The sequence below is a fragment of the Mustela lutreola genome, chromosome 8 (genome assembly GCF_030435805.1).
Source record: "Mustela lutreola isolate mMusLut2 chromosome 8, mMusLut2.pri, whole genome shotgun sequence".
Classification (NCBI taxonomy): domain Eukaryota; kingdom Metazoa; phylum Chordata; class Mammalia; order Carnivora; family Mustelidae; genus Mustela; species Mustela lutreola.
The window spans coordinates 16,080,549-16,104,330 of NC_081297.1; the positions used below are offsets into that span (position 1 = coordinate 16,080,549).

The following is a 23,782-nucleotide window of genomic DNA, read 5'->3' on the forward strand; positions in this document are numbered from 1 at the left end:
TCATTCTACTCTTACCAACATTTACCAGTATTTGTACATGTTATAAAAATCTCTAAAATATCTCCCAATATACAAAAAAATTTTACATGGGTTTTAAAAAAATTTTTGTTTTTATATGTTTTGAAATTATGTTTTGAATATGTTTTTAAACTTGAAGTTATAGAAATACAATTACAGCAAGAGGTATAAGAGCACCAGGGGAGGTATGTTCTGCTCTAGCTTTTACATGGCTCCTGGGTCTCTAACCACTGAGGAGTGTTCACAGCTCTGTGTGGTAGCTCTCTCTGCATGGGGAGAGTCAGGATTGAGCAAAGAGAGGGTTCTTCTGTATCTTTGCTGGAGGATATAAAAAGGGACAGTGCCTATGTATGTTTGGATAACAGCCTTCCCAGCTTTCCAGCAAGTGGTTCCAGAAGAGTCAATCTGCCAACTCTAATTTTATTCAAGTGGTTATGAAATGGAATTTGTACCTGAGTATTCTTGAGCAACCCTCTCTCCCCCTTACAGTTTTCTCATGCATCAGAAAGTAATTTGCCTACAAGCCACCCTTTACCCTGGTTCAGTACTGATTTATTTGCGTTCTTCTTTTTTTTTTTTTTTTTTTAAGATTTTTTATTTATTTGATGGAGAGAGAGATTACAAGAAGGCAGAGAGAGAGAGGGGGAAGCAGGCTCCCCACCGAGCAGAGAGCCTAAGGCAGGGCTCAATCCTGAGACCCTGAGACCATGACCTGAACCGAAAGTGGAGGCTCAACCCACTGAGCCACCCAGGTGTCCCTATTTGCATGATTCTGACACTGAATTTGGCCTGAGAACTACAATAATAAATCCAAGTCTCCCAATTACTTTATGTACGGAGTAATGTAAGAAGCAGAAGGACACATTTTTTTTTTTTAAAGATTTTATTTATTTATCAGAGAGAGGGGGGGAGAGAGCGAGCACAGGCAGAGGCAGAGGGAGAAGCAGGCTCCCTGCTGAGCAAGGAGCCCGATGTGGGACTCGATCCCAGGACGCTGGGATCATGACCTGAGCCGAAGGCAGCTGCTTAACCAACTGAGCCACCCAGGCGAGAAGGACACATTCTTAAGCTACACCAGTCACCATTTGTGGTCATGGTTACTAGCCTTTAAGACATAAGGGGAAGGGCGCCTGGGTGGCTCAGTGGGTTAAAGCCTCTGTCTTTGGCACGGGTCGTGATCTCAGAGTCCTGAGATTGAGCCCCGCATCGGGCTCTCTGCTTAGCAGGGAGCCTGCTTCCTACTCTCTCTCTGCCTGCCTCTCTGCCTACTTGTGATCTGTCTGTCAAATAAATAAATAAAATCTCAAAAAAAAAAAGACATAAGGGGAGAAGTATCTTTCATGATCTTTAATATCATCACTATTTATATATATATAACTTATATAAATTATATACATAACTTATATATATGGGTAACTTTTATACTATTCCAAGTTACCAAAAAGTTGTTTATGTGTCTGCACATATTTCTTTCAAATAGAGCACCTTTATATTGTCTGCATATTAGGACTATTTCTAGATAACATGAAATGTATGGCTAAGAAATCTTGTAGTCAGTAAAACATCCAAAGACTTTGTTCAAATATGTCATTTCCCAGAAACTTCTGGAAGATAAACAGCAGGATCTATGTTTACGTGGATGTCTTCTATAGATCCTGATCCACTTTATTTTTCAGAAAGAGTTCAAATAACTAGTAGCAATTTTCTATAACCAAATACTTTTTATGAAATATGGAAGTGTCTTTTATAGCTCTAACAAACCACTCTATGTCCCAAAACCTTAGGTTTCTCCCTCATGGTGACAAAGCGACACTTACCTTATGATGCTAGAGAGTTAGACTTAATGTATCACAGTCTGTCATCATCTGTGATTTTTCCCAGGAACTGTCAGGGTGTAGACGGAAGACTAATTAGTATTCAACATTTGAGATATTTTGCATCAAGATTTCATCCAACTCATGAATTTTTCTTTTTGTCCAAGTGTATTTTAGACATGGGTTAGTCATCAAAATTTCAATTTTGCAAATATTTAGGGAACTCGGAGAAAAACACACCGCTTGATATTGGGGATAGATAAATGAATAAAGAATTCCTTGCTCTCTAGGAGCTCTTAACTTGGCAGACGATTCAGGGAAGTACGTTAACTAGCTAAATTGTGAGTCCATGTAATCACAGATTTAAGCCAATTCCTAAGGTGAGCACAGAGGAAGGAAGAATTCACTCTGATTTGGGACATTTGCAAAGGCTTCCCATAGAGGGAGTGGGACATTTGTGCTGCTCCTTGGATAGGGGAAACACTGGAACACCCAGGGTTTCCTGGGTTAGTCCCAGTTTACGTTGTTATTCAGGCACAATTATAATACTGCCTTTTCATGTTCGAAGGTTTTCTTTGGACAATAAATTATATGATCACACTAGTATTCTTTCATACATATGGTGTGGACAGGGAAAATAAGGGGGAAATAAACTTCAGATGGATCAAACAGCAAGTCAAAGGGCATAGGGGAATAAAATCCCATGGCGTATTTGGGGAAAAACTATGCATCTTTCTCTTATGTGCTCAAAATAGGGCATTTCCCCCCCTTTCCTATTGCTGTTTGAACTGAAATGGGAGTATATTCTAGAAGATCTGTCATGAGCTTTTCTGTTTGCATGTTTAACTTATTTTTCTTTCTAGGAATGTGACTGTTATGCAAAGACCTTTTTCTATATTCATCTTTCATTTTCCATTTTCATTTGGCCAGTTTTATTTCTGACAAAGTACCACTGTCACATCACAGAGGAAGAGAGAGAAGTTAAAAACCAATTCATACATTTCATCATCTGCCTTCTGACCAATTAATATTGAGTTAGAACGTACAATGTGCCTGGACTTTGTGTACATTCCAAGAAACAAATAATTAAAGAGAAAGTAACCAAAATTAGAAAGATATTATTTCTGTCTTTATAACTATTCAGGGGGAGAGGAATGGAATATGCTGAAATGAGAAAGAAATTCTTAACCAACTTGCATTGTTTTAGAATAACAGATTTACATTACTACTTGTTGTGTGATAAAGGCCATTTCTCATGGAAATATTTCCCTTAGAAAATATCTTTTACCAGAAAGTTCTACATTTAGAACAAAGACAGAATGCCTAGCACATGCGTATATAAGAAAATAATAGAGCCATCAGCTAAGCAGTCCTACAAACACTGAGAAGACCACCTTATCACACAAGAAAGAACAGTAGACTTGACTTTCCTGACTTGTTAATTGCCAGTTGCTTTTGTTTTAGTCCTTTAGGGTCAAAGAACTCAAAACGCTGATTCTTTGTCTCAGTACCTAAAGTATGTACAATATAGGACACACACAGTGTGAAGAGATGGGGGAGGGCATTCCCAGCGACTTGGTTACGGGAGAGGTGACTGCAGGGAGAAGGGGGCATCCAGCTCCCTCTTCCGCCCCCTTGCTGCACATCTGCTTCCCTGGCTTCAGAGAGCTGCCTCCCTACATGGAATTTAAGACCTACTGCAGGCAGGTAATATCAAGATTTTTCGTAGCATGAGTTTTGTATTCTTTTCCACAGCTTTTCTCCTGAGCAGGTGATATGAGGTCTACAAATTTTCCAAGAGGGCTTTAAAGATTTTGGAAACTACTCAATATGTCCATAAAGTTGGAAGGAGCAATTATATTGGATATAGTTATCGATGACCCTGATTTTTCTGACCTCCTAGAATGTAACACCAAACCGATCTGAAGATGCCAATTTGGTAAAATAACCAATCATGTTTTCCTCTCCTTCTTAGGTCCTCGCCTTCCTTTTCCTTGACTCTTGGGCTGGTATTCTAGCTAATCTAGCAGCTTGCGGTCTCTTCCCGCTTCAGTCCATCCCTGGGCTTATCCCCAAATGATTCTTCTACTCGGCGACTTGCTTATGACCCAGTTTACTGCTTTTTGATAGTTTCCGGTACCGCAGGATGAAGGTGTGGTTACTCTGAGGCATGGCATGCAAGGCTGGGCACAATGACCTTTCCGGCCTTAAACCTTTTCCCGTTCATAACTTATGCCTTTGCAGAATTTCAGCCTTGGGAGCTTGCCCTCTCTCTTAAGCCTCCCTTGACTCCATGAATTAGTCAGGCTCTCCTCTGTAGTAAGACAGTGATGATTGGATACTGGATATTGGAATTCTTGTTCATCTAAAGATCCTCATCATTGCTTAGCAAACGGCCTATGTGTGTTCAGTAAATTAGAAAAGGTAGCTGGATTACTTCCTGTTTGGGCAGAACTTTCTTAAATCAAAATCATGAGCCCTAAGAGGTTTTATTGGCTCCAAAGGATGACCTGTTTGTTTGAGGCCACATTTAGCAAATCACATAAGTCTGTAGACGGGCATAAGAGGATGCAGGTGCACAAGTGTACCAAAGCCAAAGATACATGGGATTCTCTCTAAAGTTGGCTACGTGAAATAAATTTTATTTTTGATAAACACGCAAATCACCATAAATCACTTTCGTATAAATATGTTTTATTGCAGAGAAGTTATAATTATTTACATGCTGTAACACATCACAACATAAATTTACCAAATATTTTTCATGGTGGGATGCTGTAGGTTTCAGATAATAGTTTCAGAAGAACCACAGATTAAGTGAAGAGACTTACAGCTTTATTGACTCTACAACTCTCGGTTGCTATATGCTAGAAGTCAAAAGGCAGTGTTTCTCAGTCCTACCTGTCATCACTTGCATGCAGAAACCTAGGAAGCAAATACAAGAGAACTGTCGAGTTTCAAATCCATATTGCCACCAAAGTTTACAATGGGCTGAGTTACAGTTCATGTTGTAAAGCATTTAATTCTTGCATAAAATATACAGTTCTATTAAGGTTGGTATAAATCTACTTATTTATAAACCCTGGCTTAAAAACAAGGACGGGAGGCAGCCTGCACATGCATTGAGAAGGACAACCTAGCAAATGTTTGTGACCTTAACAGTGTGGATTCACTTTCTTATTGTTACTGATCTAGGAAAATAACCTCAAGAATTGGAGATTTAAACTTCTCATGGTGATAAGTAATGGCAATGAAACTCTAGGAAAGACCCGAGGCACTCTCACGATTTATGCTGGTGGAAGAAAATCTATGGACTGTAGAATGTCACTAAGGTATAATTTGGCAAGTCTTCTTTAAGCCACATCTCCAACAGGATCATCCTGAAGTGCAATAAAAAGTCACCGATGCTTGAACTGCTTATTTCTCAAAAAGTGAATAAAGTGCTAACAGACCTTGAACATAAATGAAACAAGTAGGTGGGCCTAGAAATTCCAAACCAAGTTCATAAATAGACCTTAACATTGTGTTCCGAGGTTACCAAATAGAGAGGCCTTGACTGAAAAGGAAGAAAAGAAGGAAATAAATGAAGGAAACACCAGAAAAATAGAATTTCTCTATCTCTTCACACCTACCCCACCGACCTGAGTAGCGCACAAAGCAAGCGAATGGGTGAGGAAGATGGACGCACAGCTTTGCAAAATGGCGACGTGCTCGCTTCCTCCTGAATAGAAACCAGTGAGAAAATCCCGATGAGGAGTAAAGAGAAGTCCTAGTTTCTAGCTTCCACTGAGAATGATCTTCTCTCAGAACAGCCCTCTATCTACCCTCTGATTCCCTTTTCTCTCCTTTTACTCCCCTAGCATGTTCTCCTTGCTGCCCAGGAGATGAAAAACCGTTCGTTAGGCTGGAGATGTCCTGGCCAAGGAAGCCATCGATCCTTCAGCGTCTAGCGTGAGAGAAAGGGAAGTCTGCGTTCTACCCTTAAGTGATTCTTCTTTAAATAAAAGGAGACCAAGCTTTGGAATGGAATCTCTTGCATGATCACATCAGTAGGGCTAAGTCAGCAGCTTAGGATTCTCATGCCAAGTGATCAGGGTAGAACGCAGTCAGTACATTTTACAAATTTTGCTCTGGGGGCTGTTTTGCTTTGCAAATAAACCTTGCTTTTTTTTTTTTTTTTTTAAGCTGGGTGGCTTGCAATGGCAATTTTCAGGACTTGTAAGTTTTCCAGTGCTTGGCAGGAGGAAGAGCCCACACCACCTTATAGGCTTTGAATAAATCAGGTTGTAAACCTCTTTGGGATTGAAGCCCAGCAAGTGTTACCTCTAGCTGAAGCAATGAATAAGACTTATGAGAATAAGTAGTTTAAGGTAATTTAAAATATATATTCAGTATGCATAATAAAAATATATCCATACAATGATCTTGAAGCTATCATAATTTTTCTCTTTAAAAAAATACTCCCTTGAAAGTGCTATCAGTAGCCCCCTTCCTGTCTGTGTTTTGAAAGGTAGATTCCCTGGCCCTGCAGTACTGCTGTAACTCCCATGTCATTCCTAGAGTCTTCCCTTTTCAGTGGTAATAATAACACACAGTATGTTTTTCTCACTCTTAGCTTCTTCCTGGCGAAATGCTGCTAAGTATGGAATACTGAAAGAATTAAAAGGGACAGTAAATTGGAATGAAGGTGTGACCTTGTCTCTGACTCTAAACAAACAATAGGTAAGTTGTCCTTTATTGAGACATACGACTCGGTAGGACCCCTGGGTCTCTGAGTCCTAACAAGAAGTGCAAAACAAGTAACTCAACTTGGTATAAAAAAACCCTGATTAAGACAGTATAACAAACCATGATGTGAAACAATAGAGTCAAATCCAAATTCACAATATATAAACCACAGCCAAAACAGAAAGATTTTATCATAACGGTTACGGCTTCCCAAGCCAGAGAAAGCTTACTGTACTTCGAGAATCAACTAAAGTTGGTAGATAGCAGGGATTCTGGAACTTGCAATAACAATTGAGTAGCTGCAGATTGCATAAATGTGTTGTGTCACGTAATATCAAAGTTATTTGCAAAAATTATACAATCTGGAATGCTTGAATATGAGACACAACAATGTACTGAAACATACATTTATAAGAAAATGAGAGCAATCATTAATATAAAAGGTATTTTTGGGATGCATTACGTGAGCAGTGCTATCAAGGTTAAACAGGTGAAGGAAGTTCAGTTAGCTACTTAGAACTTCGGTCATATAGGTCTATACCTTCTTCTTCTTTGCAGAATCTCATACCTCTTCTGTGTCTTACGGTTGACCTTGCTTAGGATTTTCAAAATGCCACGGGTAAATACTGATCAGGGGCAGACAGTGAGGGTGACTCCCGCTAACCATGCTGAAATGTAAGGCTTCTCCTCATGTTCCCAGGGGAAGACAGACTTCCCTTGGCCAGTCTCATTCTTCCACTGTGGCGTTGCTCTGCCCTTCCTGTCTTTTTCCACCTGTGACTTCCACGTTTCCCTCCAATGACAAACACTCCTTGGGAATTTTGCATCCTTCTGTCTTCTGTCGAATTCAGGGTTTCTTCCTTCTCCTTTTCTCTCTGGGGATGCTACACTTTAAAAGGATCCCTGACCTCTTATTTCCGAGGCCCTGCCATCTTATTTGCACTTAGAGTGCAAGAGGCAGGGAAAGCTACACTTCTTTCAGCATTTGGTTGATCTGCGGCCTCAAACTCCCAAGGACACACCTCAGCTCGTGATGTTAAAGGCTGCCGAAGGTTATTACTTGAATTATAGGAGCGGGGCGCATTTTCCTCGGGGGAAGAGGTCTTTTTTTCCTGGTCTCCTGTTGGGTTGAGATTTTCATTCTTGATTTTTGATGCTACAACTTTGGGGGGCGGTTCTTCGTACTGCCCAACACACACGTTGGTGGCATAATGCTGACTGCCGTTCTCATCTTTGGCTCTCCCTGGGGGAACCTGAGTCTTAGAAATCAAAGGCTTCTCATCTTCAAAACCGGGCTGACCTTGGCTTTCCCAAGGGCATACCTCAGCCTTGTCTATGCTCTTCTGACTGGTTTGCTGACACAGTTCAGCTGCCTTGGGCTTCTGATGAGATTTCTCCTTTAAGGAAAACGCTGGGTTTTTCTCCATCTCAGAAGCTGCAATAGATACGTGTTTTTGAACTTTTGATTCTGAAGGCACAGGACCAGGGGCCAGGTCATAAATCTCCCAAGGGCACACCTCCCCTATGTCAAAGTTGTTCTTCTTCTTGGTGGTGCCTGGGCTCATGTCAGAATTGGCAGTGGGCGGGTTGACCCTTTGTTGCTTCATAATCCCAGATTTCTGAGGTTTTCTTGGCTCCTCCAAGTGATTGGAGTTTGGGGGGGCAGAATCTTTAGTTTCTGCATTATCTGAATTGGAGTACTTTCTGTTTGCTTCTTTATCTTTTGGCAGAGGTTTCTGGGATTTCGCACGTTCTTCCACGCCCGATGTTTGGGTTTTCCCCGCCAATCCAAGAGTTTTCTCCTTGGCACTTGCTATGACACTGAGAGACTTCTGCAACACGGATGTTCGGGGGTGGCCCGGCTTCTTCTCTGAGCTGAGATTGTGAGCGCTCGCCGACTTACACACCAAAGGCACAGACTCTGTGGACTCGGTCTCACTGTTTTCTTTCAGTTTCTGGGTTAGTTTTTTACTTGACAGAGACTCCAGTGTGGAATTTTCTGTAGCCTCCTCTTCCTGACTTTCCACCGGTAAACTGTTGGACTCTTCCGTGTGCTCCCTCACGTGATCGTAAGTGCTGTGCGATTTCTTTAGCGAGAAGACTCGGTTTCTCAGGGACTCCTCTTTGGGCTTCCCGGTGTTACCTGAAGACTCTTGTGGGTTCTTCCTGGTCAGGGCAGTGCTTTTGGTCATGCTGTGGTCTGTGACTTCCTTGTCCTCTTTGGAACACTGCCTGCTGACCGTCTCTGGGATCTCGGTGATGCGCCTCATGATCGAACGGCCCAAGCCCTTCTTGGAGCACCGCTTTTTCTGGAGGTGGGGGTTATTCGTAATCATCTTCTTTCTTTTATATATTTCCAGCTGGGCATAGAGTTTCTTCAGCTCATCCTGCCAGAACAAAAGCAAATTCACAGAGATGCAGAACTTAGTGGTTCAGCCAGATACTATTACTAAATGTAACTTGGTCAGTAAGCTTGAGCTCTTTAGGGAAACTGACCTAAAGCTTTTCACACCACGTGTGCTCCTCACCCTTCTCCTCATTCTTACTTTTCTGATGAACCTGTGCTCTGTTACCCATAGAGTTTGAACTTTAAGACTTAAACACATGCATCCTGCACAAGGAATGAGCCCGCTGGACTTACAAGTTGTGTGGGTCGGACTTGACCTTGGCCATAACAAAACACAGCATTTCGTGTTTCCTAATCAATACTGGAAGCATCATGTAGCCATTGATAAAATTACCTGTAATGTGGATTAGGTTTAGGGGACAACAGACCATCAATTACTAAAAGCAGCTTCTTACTCCAAATGCTGATATACTGTCACAGATCACTTTCAGTAATCCGGGCTCTCTGCTCGCAGATCTATCCTATCTCTCTACCAGCAAGATGTCAGAACCTGTAGTAGGGAACGTGTATCATCAGTTCATCATCATGACTGCTCCTAAGTCAATTGTGACTGTCAAGATTGGCCTGTGTAACTTCTACCATGATGTGGGTTTTAGAACCGGGTTAGCCCCGCATTCGATGTTTTTCAGTTCTTAGGCACACACGTTCCCCCCTCTCTTTTTCCCTCTGGACCCATGTGCACACAGGTGAGCATATGGATATGTCAGCCCACACGTGCTTGCCTGTGTGCACGGGGTGAGCCCGAAACAGGAAGGCTGAAATATAGACATTACCCGAATGTCTTCCGGGTCTAAGCTGTGCTCACTCCACGCGGAGTTGATGCTGCTGTTCAGGTAGGACCCAGACCGGCCCAGGTCCAGCTCATCTTCATACGCTTCCGTAGCAATGTCATCTCGGGGGTTATTGCTTGAATGTGAAAACTGCAATAGAGACGCCGAATGAGCTGCGGACATTAACCCGCTGGCAGACACAGCAGAATAATTTGTTAAAGGTTCTCATGTTCATATCATTTCTTCAGCTTAGATGAACTCATTTACCAAGCTTCTTAGAAAAGATCTGTTGCTATATTTATGTTTTGCTTTTCATGTTACGCACTAGAGCTCTTAGGCCATCTTAATACGTGGTTCCTTATTACGTGGTTCTCTGACCCCTATTTTCATCTTTGTCTTTTCCCAGGCTCACACGGTTCACTTACAGTACTCCTCATACATGTGGTTTGCATTCTGAGAATGAAAGTAAGTCAAAAAACCCACACAAATGTTCTCCAAGAGTAGGAATCTGGACCCACTGGCAGCTGGAGGGAAATATTTTTCTTGAGCAGTAGGGTCTACCTTGTGTTTCTTGTTCTGCATCACCTAGGGGAGGCTATAGGTCACCAAAACGTACAACTGGCTCTGATCACAGACAGTGACTTTGAGTCTATGACACATGGCTCCAGAAATGTTGCCTCCGAGACCTAGGGGATAGGAGATCTGCATGCTGGCATCAACTGTGTCGATAGTCAGATTGGAAACAAATCACGGACGCTCTCTGGAGCACAGGGCTCTTTCTGCCTAAAATGATGATCATATCTAAGCTTAAAATGCAAATGTTCACTGAAATTACAGAATTTTTTCTCAGGCTCAGCATTCCCAAGTGCCTCCTTCGTCACATTTTGAGGTATTTTTATTATTTTCACGTGGTCTTTGAATATGTTTGTTCATGGACTCTTGCTATCTCTATTCTTCATCAGATGGAGATGTGGAGAAGAAGGAAGGGGGAAATGATGGAAATCAGGAAGAATCAAAACAATTTGGCCATTTCACGTAACATAAAAGCCCACGGATCGTCCTATGAAAATGGAGAGAATGGTCTAGGGAACATGGGTTCTCTTCTCCCAGCTGCTCATCAGGTCAAATATTCCTTTAAAAAAATTAACACATTACCCTTTCATGATACAGAGCTATTTTAAAATGTCAGTGCTTGTTAAAATATTTAAGTGGCAGGTGAACATCTATATAACATAACATGAAACAGCAATTCTCTACGTAAGGAATCATGAATGTTCTGTAACTGGAACTGACTGAGAAACCACAGAAACAGGCGACTCTTTCCTTCATTCTTCTACTTACAACTGTGGTTCTGACATGTGTCAGGAATTTAAGGCCATAAAGATGAGTAAAACAGAGCCCCTCTCCTCCAAAATCTCAAATGCTGCTAGGAAACCACTCAGAAGTTATTGATAAGAGAGTAATTGTTCTTGAGCACAGTCTCAGAGATGATCGTGAGTTTAAGGAACACTTTTCAGATAATACCCATTTTCTGCTTTATTATTTGACCTTAGTATTTATATCTATCTAAAAGAACATTTTGAATTCTTGTCTTCACCTATTTCTTCTGTGTCCCCCTTCTCCACAATATAAATACCACAAGAGCACATATTTTATCTGTCCATTATTCTTATTCCAGGATATAGAACAGAGCTTAGCGAACCTCCTCAATGATTTTGTTAAATTATCTCAAGTTGCGACATAGTTCACATACCATAAAATTCTCAAATTTCAATTGTACAGTTGAGTGCTTTTTGGTATATTCACAGTGCTGTGCAACCATCACCACTATCTAATTCCAGAATATTCATCACCCCCAAAAGGAACCTTACACCCACGAAAGCGGTCATTTCTGTTTCCTCTCTTCCCTAGCTAGTGACAACCACTAACTTGCTTTCTGTCTCAACAGAGCGGCCTGTTCTGGACATCTCATATACATGGAATCACATGAGATGTGGCCTTTGTGTCTAGCCTCTTCCACTTGGTGTAATGTTTCCAAGGTGCGTACTAGCTGTAGTGCGTACTGGTGCTTTACTCCTTCTTATTGTTGGGCAGTGCTGCATTGTGTAGATGACACTGCATTGTGCTTCTACGTTTCCACTTCTTAGCTATTATGAATAAGGCTGCTAGGAACATCCATGTATCAATCTTTGAATGAATATGTGTTTGAATTCTTACCACTGAATGAGCCGTCTGTGTGTGTAGTACCTCCATCTAATAAAAAATGTAACCATATAATGCAAAGTATGAAAAAAGGAGAAGATAAATTGCAGTAACAGATTAGTCCATGAAAATGTGGCTATTTGGTATATATAATTCAAGTAAGGAAGAACATAGGAATTTTGTTTTGTTTACATTTGTTTGCCCTTTTAGTCAGGCTGAATTTCAGTGTTTCGCTTATTATAATGTTTCGCTGGAGTGAATGACAAGCAATCATAAATTCCTGTCTCAGCTGTGTTAATATTATATTGTGGTACTAATACAGATAAATGATGTTCCAATATTTTGTTTTTCTATGCGTAAATGAGGAAAATAATAATAATGATCTAACTTGGGGGCACCTGGGTGGCTCAGTGGGTTAAAGCCCCTGCCTTCTGCTCAAGTCATGATCCCAAGGTCCTGGGATTGAGCCCTGCATCAGGCTCTCTGCTCAGCAGGGAGCTAGCTTTCCCCTCTCTCTCTGCCTGCCTCTCTGCCTACTTGTGATCTCTGTCAAATAAATAAATAAAATCTTTAAAAAAAATAATGCTCTAACTTGTGTGTTTTTTCCCCACACTCTGATATCATATTATTTCATTGTAAGCTGTTTTATTGCTATCGTATCATAGATGAAGAAACTGAACCTCAGAGAGATGAAAAGTTTTAGCTAATGTCATACTGTATAGCCAGTGTGAGTGTGAACATATATTCTTAATCCGGGTATTCTGAGTGCTGGCCCATTTTCCCCCACTTCGGTATGCTGTCTAGATAAGTCTTTGCCAAAATCTATCATTATAAAGCAAGATTTTTCTATACAAAATATTATAATTATTTACATAACAATTTTCTGAATGTTTACAACACAAAGCTTCCTGAATATAAATCCCAACAGGAGGATTCTTAGAATCTCTTTAAAGATTACTTTGATGTTATAGGTACAATAAAAGTTACCTTGGACCCATGATTAAATCATATCTGAATATAAAAATATTTGAGAAAGGGGCACCTGGGTGGCTCAGTTGGTTGAGTTTCTACCTTCAGCTCAGGTCATGATACAGGGCATTGGATTGAGCCCCAGATGGGGCTCTCTGCTCAGCAGGGAGCCTGCTTCCCCCCTCTCTCTCTGCCTGCCCCTCTGCCTACTTGTGATCTCTCTCTCTGTCAGATAAATAAATAAAATCTTAAAATATATATATATTTGAGAAGGAGCCAAACCAGATGATGAGTTTTGTACAAACTGAAGCATTTAAAAATTCTATGGGATGTTTAATAAATTCTAAAAGAAAAGAGATATCTAGTTCCCTGAGGAGAGAGCTTTAAAAACATTTTAGTGTCAACTAAATCTCCACACTTCCCTTTCCCTATATTGCCAGATACTTTTTTTTTTTTTTAAAGAGGAAACAACTCCATGCTTATTTAAACTGTCTTACAAGAGAAAAGTAATGTTAAAGGAATACCTTTGGAATCAAAAGCAACCCAATGGTGACTGTCACAGTCAAATGAGTATGTGCAAAATACAGCATTAGCATCCAGTCAGACTGAAGTCTTGAGGCAAGAACGAATCTGAAATGAGAATTCACCAAGTTAGTAATCCAACAAGATCTCTATTTAAAATACTAGGATATTTGGAAACTTTTTTTCCTCAGTGTTTTTTAAAAGCAAGCAAGCAAGCGTGAAGAAAGCTGTACTGTCGTCTCTGTGGCACACATTTTCATCACAGAACAAGACCCAGAGTAACTGTGACTTACATAAGACATGAACTCCTTATTTATTATTTTAACTTATCAGTAGTAGGAAAGACAGCATATAGACATATAATATGCTAATCATTTCCTGGAATAATTATTTTGCATGTCAATGGAATGTCTAAAGTGAAAACAGTGAATACATGTGAATTTAAAAGAACAGATTTACAAACTAGTGGCTTCAGGCAATTTGGGTTATAAGACACAGCCACATAATTCTTGATTCTAATCTTTTTCCCTTGAAAACATTAATTAAGAAAAAAGGGGTGGGTAGTTATCTGTCTTTGTGAATGACCTCAGAGGCTTAAATGATAAACAATGCAATGGTTAAATGAATATACTAATGGTTTGTAATATACATCTTTTAAAATAAAGATTTTAGTTGTTGTGAAGTATCAAATTGTTTTAAGATAACTGAAAATCCTATCTTGCTGAGGAATTTATAAAACGGTGTTCTAGGACAGTCCTGCAGGCAACGTGTATAGGAAAAATTCAGTACTGATACCTACTCTGGTGATTTTGGAATGTTTTCATGAATCAGTAGGTCTGTGTACACACGAAAACTCAGGTTTTAAGGACTCATTCTTTTGCGGAAACCAGGTGATGTTTTATTAAGGTCATTTTACAATCATACTCTTCTTTTAATTTTTTCCCAAGCATTGTTTCTCCGTGAAAGCTAAATAGGAGATTTTATTGTGTTTAGAATGAAAGAATTGGCATTTTTAAAAAAGATTCACTTATTTATTTGCGATAGAGAGAGAGAGGGAGTAGAGGGGTGGCAGGGGCAGAGGGAGAGGAACAAGAGAGACGCAGATTCCCCACTGATCCCTTGCAGAGCCCCATACAGGACGCAGCTCCCCACCTGGAGATCTTGACCTGAGCTGAAATGGACAGTCAGATGCTCCGCTGACTGAGCCATCCAGGTGCCCCTAGAGAATCAGCATCCTGATACACTGATATATGTCATCATATTTGAAAAGCTAACATCTTAAGAAAATGCTTATGATAGAATCATAAAACAAACACATGAATCTAAAACCAGAAGAAACTCATTTTATACCTGCATTATGCCGTATTCATGACAAATTTACTGAGTAAATTAGCATTATTAATACTTGAAACAAAATTTCCATGAAGGGGATTTCTTCCTCATTTTCACCTCCATCCCAGCCCCCGTCTTCCTTCCCCTCCTCCCCCCAAATCGAGCTAAAGTGGAAGCTCGAGAGTTGTTTGACATGGAGATAGTTTCCTCTGTGTTTGGAGACATAAAACAGACTTAAAATATATACATAGAAGTACAGAAAGTTCGTGATGGTTTACCTATAACCAAATAGCATTTTAAGAATTAACAACTTCTCTAACTCCTTGGCGAAAAAAGTGGCTTTATGCCTGCCTTGAATATGATTAAATGAATAGTCACTTTGTTTGGGAATGACATACTTTTGATAGATCCTGTGCTGGGTCAGAAGAGATTTTTTTTTTAGGCACTGAAATAGGATCATCATACTCAGGAACAAGTAACAGTACCTGAGGCATAGGACTGAGGCATAGAAGCAATATAAAATTGTGACCTGGAAAATTATACAATCCAAATCTGCTGGGGCCATTTCCAGCACTGGAGCAGACAGTTATATCAAATGAGATGGATTTACATTCTAAAAGTGTTCTCATGCACTGCGAATTTCTGTCTCAAATGCCAACACAAGTGAACCTGAAGCCAGCCTGACGATATCTGAAAAGAACATGGTTACATATATTTTAAATTAAAACGGTGAGTCTTCCAAAAAGCTAATTTGAAGTACTCTATACTAACATCAACTGATTAAATTAATCAGTTTTTAAATACTGCTAGGTTTGTTAGGTTGCAGTTCTGAGTAGAAATATCTTAAGAAAAAGTGGGTTTTGCAGTCTTCTTCAAGATTTTTCTTTAAAAGACTTTTTCAACTTCTAAAAAATAGATCTAACAGTCAGGAACATAGAAATAGTTAAAATTGAGGTTAAGAATAAAAGCAAACTTTTTAAAAGTCTTGCACTTTCCCAAAGCTTTGCTCTATGCTTAGTAAAGGATTATAGAACAGATTAGGCAAAATGCCTTCTGCATTATTAGACTTCTAGACTTAATCCTTTTAGTTTATTTTTGCTCAGTCTGGCAATTTGGTGAGAATAAAAGTAAATCTGCATATAAATATGTAGTCATAGCTTTAAGTTTATGTATTTATGTATGTAGATATGTATCCACAGTTACGTATATATAATTTTATATTTTAAGCAAACAGGAATGAACATATATGCCTATTGATAGAGAATATTTGCTGATGTTGGAGGCTTTACTTAATATTATTTCATTCTAGTAAAAATCTACAAAGATGGGTCTAGTTGATTTATATTATTATGTTATTGTTTCCTATTCTTAGACTTTATCAACACTGGAACCACAGCAGGTATGAGTTCAGTCCACATGTAAATAAGAAATTATAGGGGCGCCTGGGTGGCTCAGTGGGTTAAAGCCTCTGCCTTCTGCTCAGGTCATGATCCCAGGGTCCTGGGATGGAGCCCCGCATCAGGCTCTCTGCTCTGCAGGGAGCCTGCTTCCTCCCCTCTCTCTCTCTGCTTGCCTCTCTGCCTACTTGTGCTTTCTCTCTGTCAAAAAAAAAAAAAAAATCTTTAAAAAAATAAATAAGAAATTATATATACTTGATTTCTTTAATTATTACTGCCTATTGCTTTCTCCCTGCTCATCTCCCTAAATCGGTGTTCTGTAGATTTACTGTGTTAAACTATAATTTAAACAATAATTCCATCTTTGGTCCTTTATGGCCATATAATTAAATTTCCAAGACAGAGTAGCTTGTCTATACTATAATTCTTTGAAGCCAACATGCCACAACTAATTGGGTTTGGTCTATGGAGAAAGGTAAGTTGAATTTAGAACTTAAAAGTAGGGCTTTCCAGCAATGTCCACAATAGCCAGACTGTGGAAAAAAGTAGAATTCCATCAACAGATGAACGGATAAAGAAGATGTGGTATATATACACAATGGAATACTATGCAGCCATCAAAAGAAATGAAATCTTGCCATTTGCAATGACATGGGTGGAACAAGATGGTATTATGCTGAGCAAAGTAAGTCAATCAGAGAAAGACAATTATCTTATTATCTCCCTGATACGAGGAATTTGAGAGGCAAAGTGGGGGAGTTTGGGAGGTAGAGAAGGAAAAAATGAAACAAGACGGGATTGGGAGGAGACAAACCATAAGAGACTCTTAATCTCACAAAACAAACTAAGGGTTGCCAGGGTGAGAGGGGTAGGGCTAGGGTGGCAGGCTTATGGACATTGGGGAGGGTATGTGCTATGGTGAGTGCTGTGAAGTGTATAAGCCTGATGATTCACAGAACTGTACCCCTGGGACTAATAATACATTATATGTTAATTAAAAAATTTTTTTAAAAAGTAGGGCTTTTCATTCAGATTTTTTTAAGCTTGTCTAAGAAAATACCCAAGCCTACCAAGGCCAGTCACTTTGCTACCACTAGAAGTTCTCCCTGTTCAAAACTTAAAGGGACTATACAGTTGTGTCAAGGAAAGCTGATTTTTTAAGTAGGTCATGTCTACCAACACAAAGTCTACTAGGTTCAACATGTACAACTCAGTCAGATCTCGCATCTCTGTGAACCCAGCTAGGCTGATGACTCTGTAGGAAAGACCTAAACAAAGTAAGAAAGTTATTATTATTATTATTATTATTATTAAAAGCAAGCTCTATGTGTAGTGTGGGGTTTGAACTCATGACCCTGAGATCAAGAGTCACACGCTCCCTGACTGAGCCGACCAGGTGCCCCTAGAAAGCTATCCTGAATGAATATTTAGAATACATTTCTCCTCACCTTGGCCAAGTATCAAAACAGAGTTTTCTGAAGAGTAGCTTCTGTTACCAGATGTCAGTTGAGATTTGGGGGGATATCATGGTGAATGGTTTGGAAAGTGCTGGTTAAACAAACTTAACTAGCTTTCCTTATAGCAGGACTTCCTGGTATGTCACACTGTGCTGTGACATTCCTAAAGGGGAGCTACCAAATGCAATGTGTTATAAATATCCAAAAGTGATATCCTAATATATTAACAGTGCTTACCGTCATCGGGTGGTTTGATTAGGCAGTTTATTTTAATCATTTTATGATTTATCTATAATAACCACCTATTGCCTTATTAGGAATTTTTAGAAGTTCATTTAAAAAATAACTATCTTGCCTACTTGGGCAAACTGAGAGTTTAAAGTCCATTGAGGGATGCCTGGGTGGTTCAGTGGGTTAAGCATTTGTCTTCGGTTCAGGTCATGATCCCAGGGTCCTAAGATCCAAGCCCTGTGTCGGGTTCCTAGCAGCAGAGAGCCTGCTTCTCCCTCTCCTTCTGCCTGAAGCTCCCTCAGCTAGTGCGCGCTCTCTCTCTCTCTCAATGTGTTAAATAAATAAATAAATAAATAGAATCTTAAAAAAAAAAAAAGTCCTTTGAAAAAACATATTTAATGATGAAAACATAACAGATGTAAATCTTAAGATAGAAAAGGATAAAGATCAATTTAGGTAAATGCTTTGAACAGATTTAATTTCTCAGGCAATTAATTTGATTCTAAGAAATACAGCAGCTGATGTAGGGCAAAAGTAGGAATCCCTTTGCATGACCTGGTCACATTCTGACAACAGAAGACATTTAAACATGTCTGTAAATTTCTTCTGGCATGCTTATAACTCTTTAATTGGTTTGTTAATACAGCATTTAACTTACAAATGGTTCTAGAGAAGCATGTTTGTCGTATCTTGAAACGCAGGCGTTTGATATTCTGGAAACAGACAACGAAAATGCAGCTTTTCTTGGGAGATGGTTTGGGAGAAATGTGCAGGCTGTGGGGCTCTGCCCACAACAGTGTTCTTCAGAGCTCACTACAGAGCATCCCCTCTCACATCCTTCAGCTCTAGTCCGAGGAGAAATGAGAGAGCCTTCTTTTTGCCTATTTATAACATTGTATTTTGTTTTGCATCTTTCCTTCCTCGTTTCTTTTTCTCTTCTCTCTCTCTCTTGAGAGGGGGCAAGACAGAGCAAGGAGGCATATTCCTTTGATTCCTGGTGCTTTGATGGAATTTCTAGGGTTGTCAAATCATAAATACTTCTTTTCTTACTTAAATGTTGAAAAAGTGTAGGTATGCCTAAGGTTCAGCTGTTCTCTGGTATCATCTATTCCTACAAATGCAAGATGTAACTTGATAATTATTGACTAAAGTGAGAAGTGATACATTTCTAAAACTTCCAAAGATCCACACCTTCCCACTCTGACTGCCACCATTATTTATCACTGTTTTTCCACTGAGGTAAAAGACAAATATTCAAAAGTTCTCAGTAAACTCTTATGTATGTCCTAACTTTGTCGAGCAAATGAATGACATCTTTTTGTTGCTTTGCAAGTTATAGGATTCCTTTTTTTTGTTCTCACTGAGGTTTTCATTTCATTTTCAGATATAAATAGGTGTAAATTCTCTGAAGATAAGTCATACATATTTCATTTTGTTCACTATCATAAGCTACTTGCTTCCTCCTTTGTACTTACTGACTAGAGTAATAAATGGGATATTAAGAAATGGAGGACCAGGCCATACTAATAAAAAGTCATTGCTAAAATGTGATAGTGATAAAACCTCATTGCACACAAAAAAAATCCAGTCATCGGGTTGGAGTGGTTTTTTTGGTTTTGAATTTAGCAGAACTAGTACACATAAGTTGACTATCTGAGCATTAAGATTTTAAAAGTATAAATCAGTGTATTAACATGAATGGAAACATAGACGATTTATCTACACCTACTTTATAATGTAAGCATGTGTTGTTTTATATCTTCAGAACAAAAGACATTATCTATCATAACAATATTCAATGATATTGCCATAAGTGGTTTAATTAATACAGTAATATTGAGTTAACCTTCAAATAAATAAAGGTAATAAAAAACATTAGAAGTAACTAAGAACATCAGTTTAGGAAAAAAAAAATAAAGGGGCACCCGGGGACACAGTTGGTTAGGTGTCCGACTCTTGGTTTCAGCTCAGGGCACGATCTCATGGGTCCTGAGATAGAGCCCCACGTTGGGCTCTATGCTCAGTGCAGAGTCTACTTGGGTTTCTCTCTCCCTCTCCCTCTGCCCCACTCCACTGTGTGTTCTCCCTCTTTAATAAATAAATCTTAAACAAACAAACAAACAAACAAACAACAAGCTATCTTCATTTGCCATTTGTGCAAAGACAAAGACATTAGTCAACTTAAAAACACCATCCTTCCTAAATCTTTCCCTTATGCATGCTATCCAGTTTTGCTATTTAAGTTAAACTGAAACACACCAGAGAAACAAAACGGTTATTTACTAGCTCTACAGGGCACTCGCCTGATTGTGTGGAATACAGCAGAGATAATGAGCTCGTTGTGAACTGCAACAGCCATATAGCGTGGCTCATGAAACGCTGACGGCACCGTCCGCACTGCATAGCAGAGATAAACACCCCACAAGAGGAATAAAAATTCAGCTGTGAGAAGGGAAAAAAAAAAGAAAAACAATCTTCCATTAGTTTTATAGGTGAATAATAATGTAAAATTTAAGTTCTTTAGCATGCATTTTGTGTTTGAGAAACATAAGTTCAGTTAGAAACAGATGCATATAAAATGTCATTCACATATAAATACATATGACATATTTATTTTAAGATTTTATTGAATGTAACAGAAGATTTTACAAAGGTATAGCTTGGTTTTTCTTTTCTTGCTTTCTTAAAACTGTGGTTGGCCCCTCAGATTTTTCTTTTGCTAATACCTGGCTTTTTCCTAAAACAAATATAAAATAATTTTCCACATTCCCAACCTAAGTTTAAGATACTCATAGAGCATCTGGGTTGTAATGAAGTCATCAAGGCAACCAAGGCTTGTAATGTGTTTATATCCAGCTTCTAGAAATTTAAACTCTTACTGTATTGAATCTGGTTCCACAATGTAAAGATACCCATTGCCAGAAATGTGAGAAAATAGGTTGTTAAACATTCAGTGGCATTTTTTATAAATGAACCATTATTTCTTCACACATGAAAGAAATCTTATCTTTTATGGGTGGAGTGCTGAAGGCTTCATAAAATTCACAATCGTCTTATTTGTGGGGCTCAAGTCAGAAGAGACAAGCATAGCATAGCATTTAAACATAGGGCTTTGGAATCACACTAGACCTGATTGGAAATTCTAGTTCTATCTCTAATTAACTTTGCATAATCTAAGCCAACTTAATATTTCTGGCCACAGTTATCTTATCTGGAAAATGACAATAACAAAAGTCCATATTTCACGAGATTATTTGCTAATGAAATAATGAATATAAAGCACTTAACATAGTTTCTGTCTGGTAGATATTAAATAAAGGAATAAATAAAAACACACATTAAATGGTTCTTATTGTTGAACATCTCATTTGACTTTTTTTTTCCAACCTGGACATCACTATTTTAACTCATTCTGACCAATAATTGTTCAATCCATTTTCTATCTTAGTGACACGACCTCACTGGAAGATAGTATCTAAAGAAGATCATATCTAATCCATCAGAGTAAAGAAGAAAGCTTTAATTTGGAGAAAGTCTTCAATCAAATGCATCACTTCAAGGTAACCTACTTACTTATCTATTGAAACATTGACTTCCATTCCCATATGCCAAGTTGTTTACCTGCCAAGCTTTCAGCATATTTCTGTCAGTATTTAAACAATAGGTAGTGCCCTAATTACTGAAAATCCCTTAAGTAAACACATCCTTTAAGAGTTACTCTAAAACCCTGATGTGGTCAGAAGCCAAATATAAAATAAGCCACACTCAAAGATCTCCATGAGATTTATTCAGTCCCAGTTATTCAGTACGTTGGCCATTGGCCATGTGCTATAAATGTTTTTTTTTTTTTTTTTTTTTTTTTTTGGTCCAGCCAAGTTCTACTGGATCAGGAAAAGTGAATCAGGAAATGCTGAGGTCTTCATGTACAACTTTCCTTCCTACCTCTTGTATTTCTGTCCATGGTACTATTATTGCCTCTTTACCCAGGTGTGAAATCTCTGCACCACCCTTCACTGGTACATTTCTACTTTGAGCTGTTTTTCATACAAATCATTCCTCTCAATGCCCACAATGACTATCCTTTAAGTGCCTATGATGTCACTCCTTATTGGTTATAATTATTTTTCAACTGCCCCGTCTAAACCTGGATTTACCCTGAGTTCATTCGTTCTTCATTTCCTGAAACTTCCTTTGGATCACATCAGGATTTGTCCAAATCCCTGGTACTCCATGTGGAGTAGCTGATTCACATTTCCACTACAGGATTCACTAAGACTCACTTAGGGCCCAGGAAATAATTCCTGCCCCCCGCAAAGAAAGACTAGAAGGGATTCATGCCTGGGTAGACATGTGCTCGCTTTTAAGATTTTTCTTGCCACCCAGGCTTCATGTTAGCTGTCCACTTTGCTTATTCTTTTGTACCTATATACTTTTCTTAGGCCCTGACTTATCTAGTTGCTGACCCTCAGGCCAGACTTTGGTAAGGTGTCATGTGCACCTTCATTCAGAAATCAGTAGTGCCTTACTATTATTTTACAGATGCTTGGTCGTGGCACTTCTTGTCCCCTATGACATCATGGTATATGTCCAGCATGATCTTCCAGGGCTCCCCAGCATGAACTCTAAGCTGATCTAGGCAGACTCACCCTCTGAACCCTTCAAAGATTCCTCTTGCTTCTGAGTCTTCGTTCATGCTATTGCTCACCCATGAAATCTCTCACCCGCATTTCCAAATCCAATCCAGTTTTTCCATGTTTCATTCAGGTCCTACCTCCATCGCAAGGCCGCATGAATTGATTTCACTTTGCATGGAATTTTCCTTCCTCTAATATCTTACAGTTTTTAACTACTGATATTACGAAATGCAGAGAATAATCCCACACAATATATAACTGAGAGAAAATCGTGGAGTCTTGTTAATCACTCCATTCCTTAGCCCCAACTAGTGATGACCTTCATGGCAAGAAGTGAGTCTTTATCTATTTATTTATTACTTACTCACTTTTTAAATTCAATATAATTAACATTCAGTGTTTATTCATTTCAGGTGTACAATATAATGATTCAACAAGGAACTGAGTGAATTATTATTATTATTATTTTTTTGCCTCTGCCTCCTTACATAGCTCAACAGTACTGAGCAGACATAGATAAGATTCAATAAATATTTGTTGAATTGAAAGAACCTAGATGATACCAGTTTCAGGTTATTAGAGGTGTAGAACCTCTGTTACCTTGGCTACTCCATCTAAAGCTGCAGGCCTATACATGATCTAAAGGTTATATTGGCATTGTTATTAATAGTGGTAACTGCTGTTTACTGATGGGCCACTAAGAGTATGGTGATGTGTTTGGCAGTTAAGAATAGTTAAAGCAAAACTATTTTTAAACAACAGCACAAATATATGGTGAAATTGAAGGATTCACATGTAACTGACACTGTCTCCTTTTAAAGACACTCTTCCCTGCCACTTATTATAGTGTTTTGATATAATGTTATCCTGAAGATTGAGAAAAAAAAAAAAAAGGACAATAGCTAGGTTAATTAGGGTATGACAATGTAGAATTACATTTAAAAATAAGAGATAAAATAAGATTCCTCCTAATGGCTACGCTTAACATTAAAATCATTTCATTAGCAATATCAAACAATATGCTCTAGCTGAAAAACAATTTATTATTCAAAGTACCAATTAAACTAAATGTGATATATGAAAGTTGTGCTTAGGAAAAAAATCAGTTTCATATAATTAACTTCAAACTAACATCGCAATTAAGAAAGAAAATATGCAGATGTTACCAAATTTTGCAGTGCTATTACGTGGGAGTTGAAATATGTGTTGTGCTTCTGCTTTAGAAAATAATTTCTGTGGTTAAATGATTTTGATGGGAGGCATGAGTATAGTTAAAAAGGGAATTGCATTTATATTTAAAG

The 23,782-nt window shown here is 38.8% G+C and overlaps 1 protein-coding gene across 1 annotated transcript in view; it reads right to left on the reverse strand.

Moving 5' to 3' along the window:
• Positions 1–4,505: 4,505 nt before the first annotated feature.
• Positions 4,506–23,782, reverse strand: part of GPR158 (G protein-coupled receptor 158) — a 429,043-nt gene continuing 409,766 nt past the window's right edge. Inside the window, exons 8-11 of the mRNA XM_059183899.1 lie at positions 20,151–20,289; positions 13,433–13,538; positions 9,741–9,887; positions 4,506–8,947 (exon numbers count right to left, since the gene is read on the reverse strand). Coding sequence (XP_059039882.1) covers positions 7,472–8,947; positions 9,741–9,887; positions 13,433–13,538; positions 20,151–20,289 — 1,868 coding nt within the window. The 3' untranslated portion in view covers positions 4,506–7,471. The remainder of the gene's footprint in view (positions 8,948–9,740; positions 9,888–13,432; positions 13,539–20,150; positions 20,290–23,782) is intronic.